Genomic DNA, 12195 nt, shown 5'->3' with positions numbered 1-12195 from the left:
GGGTTTGAATGCTCAGTAACAGAGCTGTAGTTTCTAATAAGAGATCAAATACTTCTCATGCTTTTTTGAAAAGGGTAGGGGCTTTGATTGTGGGGAGAATGTCGTTGGCTTTGTTAGATACTGAGCCAGAATTATGTGGTTGGTGTTGTCGATTTATGTGCTTGTCACGCTAGGGAGATCATAAAGCAGGGTCTTTTAAGAAATGTCATTACTTTAGTAATATGCCTGAAGGGTCCCACTTGGAGAGCACACGGACAGAACATCTCAGTCATCAGCAAGCTGCTGAGAGCATCTTTATTTCTGTTGTGTTGAACACCAATGTCTTCTCTTCACTCTCTTTGGAAGAGAGAGCATCAGAAACCCATGTGTGGATGGCTTCCCAGCCTGGAGGAGTCCCGCAGCGTGTTTAGGGATTCCAGCGCTCTTGCCTAGAGCTCGCAAAGAGCTGTGGGCTCTTCAGCTGAGCTTAAGCCAACAACTCCGCAGCTTTAGTCCAGGATTGCTATTGATTTACAATGAGCTTTCAGGTAAGGTACCCAGATGTGTGCTGTAGGCAAAATCTGTATGTGATGATGGGAGAAGAGTGAAAAGCTGTCATGGGAGCTGTTACAGCATAGATTGATCAAATGATTTCAAATAAGGTAATATGTCTTTGTGTATTAGCAGCACTTCTGTTTCTTACATCCTACAGTTTCCTACTGAAACATTCAAATGAGGGATCTGATGTGTAGTTTGGACCAGAGTTTTTTTCTTAACAACTTATGTTTGTCATAGATAATTTTTTCTCTCACACACATGTAATCACGTGTTAAATGCTCATCACTGCTGAAGGATGTAGCTTCCTCCTAGAAGTTGCTGTTTAAAATTGTTTGACCTGGCTGACGCTCTGTCTCCCAAGTACCAGCTTTCAGTGACTCTTACGTTTGGACCTCCTGTGGAAGATTTGGTGAGCTAAAGGATAACACTCTTGGCACAATTCCTACCTGTGCGTGTTACACTTTACAAAGTTGGTTTAGCAGCATGATGAAGAGAAATATTTTACTTCTTCCCTTTGCCATCTCTGGAGCGGGGAAGGCTGAGGGGCTGTAGAGAGGGCAGACGTTGCTGAAGGTTGTTCTACAGGCCAGTATTAAAGTAGCATCTGGATCTCCTAGGTCTAGGGCTAACCAGCTGGTAGGTTGTTTAACTCCGAAAGCATTGGAGGCTTATTTCCTTTGATTTTTGTTCTTTATGGAAATTACCTCTATAATAGAGATACAAGCACTCAAGCTGCTGGAATAAAACTACTATTGATGGTTAGCATAAGTGTTCTTTTTTTGCTTCAATCTTCTGGAAGGACTCATTATTAAAATAAGTATTCCTAACTAAATGTAAATCAGAAAAGAATAGTTAACTGTGCTGTGCACTGAGCTTCTCAGCTTTGAAGTAAGCTTAATAGGAGAAATCCTTAATGACTGTATTCCAGGAATAATTCCTTGGCATTGCAGAACCAAATTTGAGACTTTTGGTTAGAGAGAAGTACTCAATGTCTGCATCGTTACAGAGTATTTTGTCTGCTTGATGTTGCTCAGCAAACCAACTGGAAAAAAAAAGGCTTCACTTAACTTCTGTGGCTCTTCTGTCTCCACCTTCTGGAAGCTGATAGCAAATAACTTAATATCAGCTTACTCAGTTAATTAACTGGAAAGCAAATGTGTTTCAAGATGTGTGTTTTGACCTTAGTTAAAGGATGTAATCAGGATTTTGTTTCAGTTATTCCAAACCACTGAGTCTAGGGAGCAAATAATTGGGATGAAAATTCTCTTTAAGCCAAAACTCTCTTATTTTTATCATCTCTGCGGAATGTGTCAAACTGAAGTCAGCCAGGAGGTTAGCTGGTTTAACTATACTGTGGGCATACTGCTGTAAAAGAATCGAGTAAAACTGTAATGTTCCAGATGACCTCTTCAATCCATTACCATCTGAATGTTCTTGGCATATGTTTTCAGAGGTGAAGAACTGTAATTGAGAATTTCTGAGAGGACAGTCTGGTCCACCACAGGTAGTGTGCTGAAGGCTGTGCCTTGTATCAGACCTGCAGGTGAGAAAATGTAGGAGGGAAAGAGACAGCCAGAGGGCAGTACTTAGAAAAGTATGCTCAGGAGTTGGTCTCCCTCTCGCTTGTTTTTTGGGTGGTATTTTCTTTGTGCTGTTCCATACCCTGGGCTATTCCCTGGCCAGCAGTATTGTAATGTGGATCAAATGATCACCTTGGTTTGTCAGAGTAATAGGTCAATTGGCTGCAGGCAGAGCCATGAGCTGTGAGTGAAAGCTTTGTAGCCTGTTGTCACATGGTGGTTTTTCACAGTAGCCCTTAGCTGGGAATTTAAGTCTTCTTCCCTGGCCATTCTTGTCCCTTTTCAGGTTGCAGCTGCTCCCTGGTGGTTGCCTGTGAAGGGAGCCAACTGGAAGCACCCCGAGGGTCCTGACTCTAATATCTCCAACAGGTAAGCCATAAATGGCCGTTCAATTATAACACACCGTGCTTGTGAATATACCTGTAAACTTGCACCAGGAATGGAGGTGCAAGAAAGAGGTTTTAATTAGTAACCTGCTTGCTGCTGCTTCTGCACCTATTTTCACATCTTCTAGTGTGCTGCATGCAATATTCAGTGGTCGTATGGTCGATGGCATAGTAGTATTTCAAAAATGTGTACAAGCACTTTTCACCCAAGGGAAAAGAGACCATACTGAATGTGCTTCAGTGTGTTTTCTCTTCACATGTATATATCAGCAGTAAAACAGAGTAGATCTTTAGAGGATCGGCAGCTTAAGAGCATTCAGTGCAGATCTGGTTTTGGAGAGGAAGACTAAATACTGGCTGCATGTGTACTCTAGGCATCCATGTAGAGTGTCCTCCATCTGGTATTTGGAGGCCTTGTATCCCTCTGGCAGCGGTTTTGTCCTTTTTAATGTATTCTGACTTTGTAGGTTGATTATTGTGGAAAATCAGTTGTGACTTTGTTATCTAGAAGCTCTAAATGCTTTGGAAAACTGTATTTTTCCTTAGCCTATAGTTAGTGCCGTGCTTTGCTAGCATGAACCCTGAAACTTGCTGATCCATGTCTTTGTACAACCTCTTTCAGTTCAGAAGTGGAATGAATTTTATGCCTAGGAAATCAAAAGGCTTCATTATTCTCTGGTGCTTTTTATGGATACTGCAGAACTAGCCCTGGGTTGCACATGTTGAAAGCCATTGTTCGGTTATGTATATTACCTCTTACCTTGCAACTCTTTCTCTCGCTCGACAGGTGTCAATGAAGTTGGTACTAGCTGCCTTAATCAACTAGTTAAAGTTTCAAAACTGCTGTTTGAAATAAAGTCACACCCTCTAGCCTAGATCTAGTAGATGCTGGCATGTTTTTGAGTTCTCTAAGGACAGGGCTATGTTAGTGTAACATCATTTGATGGCTGAACTGCTTAGTAACAAGTCCGTTGTCTGTTCTCCAAGGGCAATTGAAAGAATTATCTGAGGCAAAAATAGAGATAATATCAGGAGGCGTTGTTAGGGGGAGACAGAGGAATTTAGGTCACAGTCAGCAGATAAGAGTTGGAAACCTGCCATGTGAATCTAGTCTTGTAGAAGTATGGCGCAAACCTAGCCTAGTACGACTGCTAGTGCACTTGCCACATGGAAGTAGCCTAATGGACCAACAGGTGTATGTTGGCTTGTTAAATGGGGCAGGAAAGACAAGTTAATAGGAAGTCCTCTGTATCTGTCTTCTGGGCCAGTATCCTCAGCTCTTGAAGTATCTTGGTCTGTTCGAGGCTTGGATGGGGAGGATCCTTGTGACAAGAATGACTAGGCATTGTTTCTGTCTTTTTCTGGAAAAAGAGACTTGGATTGTAGGGGCAATCCTGAAACCAAACCAAAGGAAAGATGGGAGCTTTTGTGTAAACTGCTTGAAACACCCAAAGAAAAATACTTTTGTGTTAAACTTCTGCAGTTCACTGTTTCCTGGATTGGGTGCTGCAAAAGATGATGTTGCTAAGAGTAAGGACTCTTCCTCATCCCACCTCTCCCTCAAAAACCCCACAACTGACAGCAAAGAAAGAACCTGCAGCAAAGAGAAGAGCGCACAGGGAAGTGAAGAGCATTTGCCATTAAATTGCAATGTAAATTTTCCTATTGAGACTCTTGGCATCTTGTTAAGATACTGTTAAACTAGCCTAGCAAGGACTAGTAATGCTGTAGGCTTTTGCTGTCTTCCTTCGGGTCTCTGAGCACCTACGTTTCCACAGAAGCCAGCATATCGATAGTTCTTCACTAGCTCCTGGGTGTGCAGCAGGTTTCTGAGGTGAGACCATGAGAAAGCACAAGCTACAAATGTCTTTGTTAACTGTATAGAGCTGTACATAAAAGCATGATCAGACAAACAGAACTTAATTTTCCTCTTCCCTGTTTTTCTCTGTTGGCTGCATTTCCCACCCAGCATCTACTAGTAGCTTGCTGTCTTCCTTTACTTTTACAGAGGAGAAGCTATTTAATCTGATACCTTGTTGAGTTGTTAACTGAACTGTGAACCTCCTCACAGTCCTTTGTGGCCATCTCTTAAGCGTTTCATGAAGTGCTTGTGCTGTGTAGCTGTGAGATTGCCTAGTTCTGCTGATGATCTTGTCCTATTTATTTTGTTCCCCAGAATGGATCATCCAGTTCTTCATGTTTCCTGGAATGATGCTGTGGCATTCTGCACGTGGGCAGGGAAACGATTACCAACTGAGGCTGAATGGGAATACAGCTGTCGGGGGGGCCTTGAAAATAGGTACCTGTCCAGTTGTGTCCCTGATAAATGTTTAAAACTGGTATTTACAAGATAGGGAAGAGTTGTGTGGGGTTTTCTTACCCTCACTGTCTCTTTCTTGTGTAGTATGCACATCTGTGGTAAATATAACACTGACTTACTCTGAACAGATTCCTTCAGGTAAGTGAATTTCCCTAAATACCTAAATGGTATATTGTAAGCCGAACTCTATAATGGGGGGAGAATGCAGAGAGCCCAAGAGAGGAAGAGATGTGACAAAATGCCAAGACACAGGACTGCTGCTGTTGCAGGAGATGAAAGGTATAGCGAAGGGCCTTAGTGCCAAGGCCAAAAGAGTTGCAAAAGAGCTTAAGAAGTAAATAACTACATCACTGCACAGCAACTGTAGGGCCCCTGGATCCACCCATTACCTGACCGTAGGCTTGGGGAGGAGGGGAAGACAAGGTGAATAACAGGTTTATGTCTTCTCCATCCCGTGTCCTGGACGACATACTGCACAGGGCGGTGCAAGCGCTGCCTTTCCCTCCTCCATGTGTGAATTGTCCTCGTAGAACCCTTGCTCTCCTTGAAAACCTGCTAGATGTTGGTACAAATGGAACTGGAATACAAACAGTTCTCCAGGGTAAGGTGGGGAGGAAGGGGAGTGTCTCATTTTTTTTATTAAAAAAAAAAGTGTTTGACAACTGTTCTTCTATATGCCTTTTAATAGACTCTTCCCATGGGGCAACAAGCTTCAGCCAAAAGGTCAACATTATGCCAATATCTGGCAGGGAGCATTCCCAACTAATAACACCGCAGAAGATGGATACAGAGGAACTGCGCCTGTAAGTGTGTCTCAAAGTGAATTAATCATGTGGAAATGAACTTAGTCTTCCTAAAACTGAGGTCTGTGTTCAACACAATGAGCTGTGGCTGTTTTCCATTCCTGTACTCTTTCACCTTTAGATTTTTAAAAGTTGCAGTGTATTTCACTGCAGGCTCAAGTATTACCAAGGGACACTTCTTAAAAGCTAATTGAGAAGTAAAGATTACTTTCATTTTAACTTTTAGTTCCTCTCAAACTGACCTCTTCTCCCCCTTTCCAGTCAGTTTATAGTCAGATGCTGAAATACTTTCTGCCTGCACTTTTGGCATTACGATTTTTTGAACTGTCATTTTTTTGGGTAGTTGTTCCCGAGGCACAAAAATCATGCAATAGTTCAAAAGAAATGAAACTTCCCTTTTTGGAAAGGTTGAGTCTGTCTAGTATGGCAAACAATGGAGCGGAATTTTAAAGGCAATCCAGAATGTGAATGAATTACTAAACGGTAGTTAAAGTAAGTCCAAAAAGTTTCATCAGTAGCAAGTCTGCATATGCACAAGTTGACAGCCACGCTTGCTTTTCTTTAATGGGAAGGGGAATCTAGAAGTTGTAAGCATGGGCATGGAGGTCAGATCACTAATGCTATGTGCTGTGTCTGTTGGTCAGGCAGTGCCTCTCTTTAGAGGATCAGTCTCCAAAACCAATGAGAAGATGCTATGTGCCGTAGTGGAAATGTGGTGCTGAGAACATTGAGGATGATAATAGTTCATTCTTTCATTCAGTTTTATTTAAACGGAGTCTGTAAAAGTGTTACAGTTCTGCACTACTAATTTGGTGTCTGCTTTTGAGATACGAAGGCAGAAGCTCCTAGTAAAGACAAATGCACCTTCAGCAGACTGGTCTTCAGGATTAAAAACCTTATTTCACATGGAATGGTTTACAGAACTGGCACTTGTGTTCCATACTTTGTATAGGTCACTGCATTTCCTCCCAATGGATATGGCTTGTACAACATTGTAGGAAATGCCTGGGAATGGACGTCTGACTGGTGGGCTGTTCATCATTCAACAGAGGAACTTCACAACCCTGTAAGTATTTTATTGGGATCACATGAAATGTAGAATTCCCTCTTGCTACCCTGATCTGTTTGAAAACCTACTGTTCTTTGCTCCTCTCTGCTGTGTCTGGGGTGGGATGGGCTGTGTTCTGGTGAATTAGGAAGTATCACACCACGGGTCATCAACACTGGGATTGTAGTGCTGTAGTGCAACTTGTTGTTGTTGTTGGGCAGGCCTCCACAACTGGTTAGCAGTTGAATATTTCCACACTGGCACCATATTACATAGATCAAGAATTTGCCAATGCAGTGGAATTACTTTTAAAAAAAAAAAAGTTTTTTTGTTTGTTTATGTTGCTACAAGCTGTACTACTTCCCCCCCCCCCCCCCCCCCCAGGTAGAGAACAAACCATCGTGAGTTATCTTTATGGCTTTTTACTAGCTTGTTTAAAATTCAACGTGTAATAAAACTGAAGTTTATGGGGAGAAGTAGCTTACCAGGCTTTGAGAGGTTAACCTCTGGGTTTTTTTTGTGGCAGGCAGAGAAAGAGGTCCTGCAGGGTAAGCTTTGTATGTGGGGTTTCTCATGCAGTATCTCTCAGCAGATTCAAGTTCTAGTATTAAATCTCCTTCTCTCTCACTCATCCAGAATGACTAAGTCTGAGAAATGCTCTGCTCTGCTCTCACAGAGCTTGTTTTGTTCAGACACAGTTATCCGTAATGAGAAAACCAATTAAACCTCACGGGGCAGGAGCTCTGTTTGCTGCAGGATTTGGGTATCCCCACGCTGTGGTCTCTTATGATATGTGTAGTCTTTCTTTGGTGTGCTGGACATAATTGGAGGCCTTTCTGGGAAGTCAGCAACTGGAAGTAGCTTGAGGAACTTGCTAAACTTTTTTTTGCTGCTCTGTACATTGCAGAGGTTGACATTCTACTGTCCTTCCAGGAAGATGTGTCTAGCAAGAGAAATCAGACTCATCTTGGGGTCTAGATTGCTCTAGATCTGTAGTAGCAGTTCCCCCACACTGATGGAGCATCTGGAGACCTCCTAACCCATACCAATCACTTTGGCCAATTTCAAGTTACTTGTATCCCAGTAAGATACCACAGGTCTCTCTAGTGACTTCAGCTATGTGTCGGACAGTGCGGTACATACATCTTCCCAAGTAACTGAAATGCTTGGGACTTTAGCTTTTTTTTTCTTGTTTGATTTTAAAATAGGACGGACTATTCTCTAATTTTTGTGGGTAGGCAGTCTTAGTGGCCTAGCAATGGCTAAAGAACCTCCTTTTCCTTTGGGACCTTGGCTGTGTTGTATGTCCATCTACTACCTTTCTCACATACTGCACAAATTCAGATGATGTGATTTGAATATTTCACAGTAGTCAACATTTTCTGCCGGTTTCTGTAATTCAGCGATAATGGAAAGCTGCGTTGCATGAATTGTCTCTTGAATGTATAAACACACTTGTCTTTTTCCAACATTGACTTATGGCTTGCATACATACACAGCTGAAATTTATATAGAATGTACACTTAGCATTCAAACTCATTCTTTAGATTTTTTTTTTCCTGTTTGCATACTGATTGATTAGGAAAGAAACATCTGCTGTCTTGCAATTCTGGTGGGTGTTTTATACGTGACTAAGGATACTTTTCTTTTTTTTGTACCTTATGAATGAAAACAAGGCCTGTTTTAAGAGCAGCATTTCTAAAGATTAAGTGTTGAGTAGCTAGCAGAATCTAAATTTGAATGGAAGTGAAGAACAATAAAACTAGCAAACTTTCCCACGTCAGAGCAGGTGAGTATTGATTTGATTGCAGCCCAATAAGTCGGAGGAGGAGGAGAGTGAGCAAGGCTGAGCTTTCCGTTCCAGACTGTGTGGTCATTCACCATGCTTTGTACCAGGGAAACTTCTGCTTTACCCCTCTCGCTACTGAAGCTTCACCTCGGTGCCTGGAACCAGCGCACTGTGATCTGCATGTGCTGCCTTAATTGGGGTGGGGGGAAGGACCCCTTGCCCACCCGCACCCTTTCAGAGACAAACAGCATCTGTGTCCCTGGGAAAGGCTGCAGGTCTGGCAGTTCGTAGCACATTGCAGCTGTCCCTGTTCTTGTTCATCTCTTTCTCAGTCTGACGGCCGCTTCGGTGTTGGCCGCTCGTTTGTACGGTGACCTCTCGGGGCAGGAAGAAGTGCACGGCTCTCTAGAAGTCGTCTTGCCTAGCAGGAAGTGGCAACGCTGGGAAGCAAAACCACAGTAACTAGGCCGAGTCTGGAGAATAAAAACACTTCTGATGCTGTGTATTTATAGAACCTAAGTCACAGGTCTCGAGTCTATTGCACCTAGATGTGTTCTAGAGTTTTTTAGGTTTTTTGTCTGTAGGTTAGCGTAAGGTAATGTGCATTATTTGTTTAAACAGATATCTCTTAAAGGCTCTGTGTCATCACTGGCAAAGTATTACAGCTTTTTTTTCATGTAAGATGACTGGCTTTTGTAGGTGAAGGGCATGAAATAACTAATTTATGTGGAAGTTACTGTGGTAATAATGGAAAAAACCTCCAGGAGTCTTCATCCAAACTGCAGCTTTCAGCTAATCCATTCCCTGCCATTGATGCTAGTTAACTTCATCTTACTTTGTTTTATAAAGGAAAAGATTTCTCTGCCTGTATCAGCCTTCCCAACTTGTCCAAGCTGCACAAAATCCAGCTAGCTAGAATCGTGTATTTTGCTGAACTATGACTACTGTGGTATGATGCTTGGGGAAAAAAAGAAATCCTTAAGTATTGCAGTGGTGCACCTTCATTAGAATGACTTATTTAAATGAGGCGCGTCTGTGTTTATAGTGTCGATGCAGCAGTGCTTTGGTGTTGAATTAAGGTGATGGTGAGAAACAAGCGTCGTGTGACTTTTGCTCTCTGTTAAATGTCAGCGGCTATGAGTTTGCTTAGGATTTTAAATTCAGCACAAACATTTTGCAGGCACTTCAGAAGGTTTTTAAAAATTAGGTGTTAACAATGATGCTTTTAGTTTTTTTTCAGTTGGAAACTAATTGTCAGAATCTACTGTCTGAGGCAGAGCACTTCAAAATGAATTCCAAAGGGTTTTTCTGATTAAATGGATAAGGAAACTGAATCTCATAACGTGAAAAGGTGTCCCAAAATAGCCAGGCCACAGTATCTTCTGAGACATTAAAAATGATTAGCACCATATCTATCAGAGCCAATCTCTTAAGTCTCTCCAGAGTACAAGTCAGCGTAACCTATATATAGGATGTGTTCTTTCTGCCTAAAAGACTAGGAGTTCTTCTAGAGGGTCAGAGCTTAGTGAAAGTTTTTTAACATATTTAGTTTAACATCTGAAATCTTCAAAGCAGTTTTCTAGTACTGGAGAGATTTTGGGTATACTGTGGATTGGTTACAAAGAATGTATGGAATTTTGCACACTTTTATGTAATCGATTGGCTTGCATTCACAAATAATTACCAAGAGCAAAAATAAATTGGCACACCTGAAAGTGCTTTGTAAGTTGTTTGCTACTTTTTAAGGTATTAGATTTAAATTATGCTTTAACAATGGAACAGTGTTCTTCCTCTTCTTTGCCAGGTATAGGACCTGTGCAGGTGGGTATTCAAGCCAGATAAACAAACTTGAAAGATTTTTATGCAGCTCAAGAAGAATATGGAATGCAGAGCTTGGTACTGTGTCCTTGAAGTTATAAGTTGTGAAGTGCCAGGAACACTGGATGCTATTAGCAATAGTGGGATTTTGGGGATGCAGCCAGAACTTTTCAAGTTAGTGGCACTGAAAGGCATCCTAATATGTTATGGATGTAACTCTTCAGAGCAGAGCATTAGTGTAACTGGAGATTTGTTTGTACAGACCTTCCTTTAAGAATTTAATTAGACACTCCTACAACTAAAAGTCTTCTCAACTATTCTAGTCCAGACGCTTATGTGGATAGTTGTAGTGGCTGGTTCAAAACATAAGGAGCAAGTGGCTTTTATTTTGAATTCTTCTCATCAGTTTGTGTAGTGAGCTGCAAATGTGTCTGTTCATTTTTGACTTAAGCAAATGAAAGTCTCCCCATTTTACAAGCATACAAGATCAGTGGAGATTAGTGTACTGTACTTAGACTAGCTGTGAAAGCAAACAAATGGTATTATATTTGGAGGGGTTTTAAGTAACAAATTGTATATAGTGAATGACCTTGTCATCTGGAACACAGTGAATGGTTCCTCCAGTTTTGTGTGAGATAATGGGCTTGTTACTCTCCCAGAAAAAAATGGGAAGCATCCGAGCCAGTAACATTCACTTAGTTCAGCAGGATAGTCCAGTGGAAATCTCATATATTAGGAATCCAGAACAAACCAGAGTAAGCCAAATCTAAAATAGCTGCCTGTGGAAAACTTTTACACATGGAAATGGAAATAACTTCTAAATTTTCTGAACTTCAAGTGGAATAGTGTCTCTCAATTGTGTCCTGTTCTTCTAACTTCCCCTCACCTCTCAGCATAGTTCTTGTCTATATTCTGTGTTCACTAACCGCTAAAAGCCTTTCAAAGCAGAACTTTGTCATGCATTTAGATTTAGGGTGCCAGACTCTTACCTACTGTGGCTGTTTTCCAGTACATGTTGTGCATTCTGGGGGTACTTTATTAAGGGATTCTTTACTTCGGTGAGTGTCAGGAGATCAAGGAGCTAGCTGTCTTGCTGCTATTCTCTGAAATTATTTTGCTTGCACTTGAAGACATCTTGGAGTTGCACAGAATGGGGCCCCACAGCAGTACAAAGATAGTCTTGCAGTGTGTCTTAATCATGTAGGTGAAGTGGCTTATGTGTGGCCAAACTCAGTTTGGAGGGAATTATAAAATCCACTTGAGAAAATGTAAAACTGATACTTCAAATCCTCCAGTATTGGCAGTGGGTGAAAAGCCAGAGCACTGCTCTTTTCAGAAATAAGTGCTTCTGGGGTGATTTTTCTCATGAGTGGAAAAAAATCCACGGTTTAAGACAAACGCACAAAAAATGTTTTAGTACATCTTGCACCTACTATTTGGTGCACAAGGGCAGGACTAGGAAGCACCAGGGTTGGGGTGGGGGTTTTTTGTTTGCTTGAAAAATGTAAATGATCACTTGGCAGACAGTAGCCAAGTGTGCGTGAGATCAAACAAACCACAATCCCTTTATGGGGCCATTTCAATTGCGGTGACTTCTGGCTCAGATTTTCTGTATACAGTGCATAGTTTCTTATGACCTGCAGTTCTCTGTTTGAAAACTGATTTAAAGAATAATCCTACTTATAAGCTTTGGTAATTGAATGCACAAGCACTTGTAATTTGCAATCAGACTACAATATGTCTGTTACAACATTATACTACAAAATAAACTTGCCAATATACAGTAAATCCTGTTCTTTAAATCTGGGATCAAAGCCGGGACAGCTCTGGCTCTTTACATATGGACAGCAAATGTCCTTCCGCTTCAGTACCAGGTGGTGCGCTTCTCCAGATGATAGCATAAAACAATATTGT

General features: G+C 41.5%; 1 protein-coding gene across 2 annotated transcripts in view; it reads left to right on the top strand.

Annotated features, from left to right (window-relative positions):
* Nucleotides 1-12195, top strand: part of SUMF1 (sulfatase modifying factor 1) — a 37980-nt gene that overhangs the window by 17243 nt on the left and 8542 nt on the right. For both annotated transcript variants that reach the window (XM_076346698.1, XM_076346699.1), the window contains exons 4-7: nt 2404-2486; nt 4680-4802; nt 5512-5626; nt 6579-6692. In XM_076346698.1, coding sequence (XP_076202813.1) covers nt 2404-2486; nt 4680-4802; nt 5512-5626; nt 6579-6692 — 435 coding nt within the window. The remainder of the gene's footprint in view (nt 1-2403; nt 2487-4679; nt 4803-5511; nt 5627-6578; nt 6693-12195) is intronic.

Source organism: Aptenodytes patagonicus, chromosome 8, assembly GCF_965638725.1.
Source record: "Aptenodytes patagonicus chromosome 8, bAptPat1.pri.cur, whole genome shotgun sequence".
NCBI classification, from domain to species: domain Eukaryota; kingdom Metazoa; phylum Chordata; class Aves; order Sphenisciformes; family Spheniscidae; genus Aptenodytes; species Aptenodytes patagonicus.
The sequence above is the reverse complement of the archived record's forward strand: the minus strand, read 5'-3'. Positions and strand labels throughout refer to the sequence as shown.